The sequence below is a fragment of the Helianthus annuus genome, chromosome 4 (genome assembly GCF_002127325.2).
Source record: "Helianthus annuus cultivar XRQ/B chromosome 4, HanXRQr2.0-SUNRISE, whole genome shotgun sequence".
NCBI classification, from domain to species: domain Eukaryota; kingdom Viridiplantae; phylum Streptophyta; class Magnoliopsida; order Asterales; family Asteraceae; genus Helianthus; species Helianthus annuus.
The window spans coordinates 150,462,112-150,463,927 of record NC_035436.2 but is presented as its reverse complement, the minus strand read 5'-3'; the positions used below and the strand labels follow the sequence as shown (position 1 = coordinate 150,463,927).

The window sequence follows — 1,816 nt, the reverse complement described above, 5'->3', positions numbered from 1 at the left end:
ATGTTTTCCAAACTCTGAAATTTCCTAACTATGGTCCTGATGAAAATTTTTCCGCTGCAAATTTAATAAATACCAGTACCACCTGACTGTTCACGGCTCCCGCCCAGGGTGGGGTCGGGGGTTGTGACACAAATAAAAACTCAAATAAACAAGAAACAAATAAAAAGGTCATAAACGTACTAAGTTATCAAACAAGAAAAACTTTACTAGATAAATGCATCCTTGAGTCCTTAATTACCTAAACCTATCATACATCTCAGCAAACTCAACCGTATATTAGGAGAACAACTAAATAATGATCTCTCTTTAGCTTGATTCTCCACAAATAACTAAAAGTCTGTGGTATTTCTTGAGGTTCCAAACCCATCGGTTCCAATTCTTTAATAATTTCATCACATGTGTACTCGCGATGATGAACTCTTTCAAGTATTTTATTGCTTTCCTGAATAATTTTATTACCTTCAGCAATAGCATTAGCTATGCTGCCAACACCATTCATAATCATTGAGGTTAAACCATCATCTTCTTGTTTGAATTTTCTTTTTCTACTCTTATATTTCTTTGTCCTAGAAGACTGCTCGGGTAGAGAAGACGTAAGATCAACCACATGAACATCATCATCAAGATTGTATTAGCTCTCTAGAGTTACATCATTGGTAACTAAGAATTCATCCAGTTCTGGAGGTGTTTCTGTGTTAATGCCATCATCCTTCTACAATCGTGCATTTCTTTCTTTAGCAGTTTCATCTTGTGCACCTGATGCCCTATCATTTGCAAATAATTCTAGCATTTCATGATAGTTTGTGATTTTCTTCGTCTTCAACGCTGTAGCTGTTGGCTTTGACTATTTAACAAAATCTAAATAATTAGTATTACAGATGATAATCTGAATATTCTAGTAAATAATTAAAGCACTTACGTCTATTAATTGTTGCCAGACTTCATCCTCCACTTCAATTAGTTGAGTTTCAGGATTCCATGAGAACCCACTTAATGACTTTCCCTGAAACATATCATACCGGGCAGAAAAACAAAAACGGTGTTTCAACGTCTTTAAACGATTCTTCAAATGAGCTTTGGTAAAATTCATTTGAAGATTTGTGCTAAGCTCCGCAACTATATTTTTGTATGCTTGTGGAGTAAAATTTCCACCAATCCTATAACCATTGATCTCTTGCGTTATCATGGATTGTATGAATGCATTATCCATAGTTTACGTCCACATCATGTTTTCTTTTTCACTGGTATTTTCACTGACGTCATGTTTGCTCATGATGAATTGCGATCGGCAAATGTAATAATAGTTAATAATACAATTTCAACAAGAATACATCGTTAGAACAATTAAAAACTTGAAATTGATAAATGTAATAATATTTAATAATACAAAAACCAAATAACATAAATAATTTCAAACACCAATCATCAATACAATGTGAAAACGAACTACTATAATGTACTATTCTAAAACTAATTTGACATATCTATTTCATCTTCTGGTAGCATCAAATAGTTAGTCCACATTTGATTTGCAATTGAGTTCCTTAATTGGTCTGCTTCAGTACTACCCTCACGCATGCCTCTTGTACTTTGACGTTCTTTCTCTACTAGTTCATTTAGCACCTCATGTAAGACTTCATCTTCAAGATATTTGTCACGGTCCTCCTCTAGTAAAAAGTTGTGTAAAATACAACATGCCAAAAAGATGTCTGACTGTGTCTCTCTCCTTCTTATGTGTTCTTACCAGGTGGGTAATCACAAATTATAATCTTTCAATTGGGTGTTTTTGTTTTCTCATTTAAATTTCAATCCTTTA

At 33.7% G+C, this 1,816-nt stretch overlaps 1 protein-coding gene across 1 annotated transcript; it reads right to left on the bottom strand.

The window, feature by feature from the left end:
* Positions 1-712: 712 nt before the first annotated feature.
* On the bottom strand, positions 713-1,210 carry LOC110933483. The gene is made up of 2 exons (XM_022176703.1): positions 920-1,210; positions 713-844 (listed from the first exon to the last, which is right to left on the bottom strand). The coding sequence occupies exons 1-2, from the start codon at positions 1,208-1,210 to the stop codon at positions 713-715; spliced, it is 423 nt and encodes a 140-aa protein (XP_022032395.1).
* Positions 1,211-1,816: the final 606 nt, after the last annotated feature.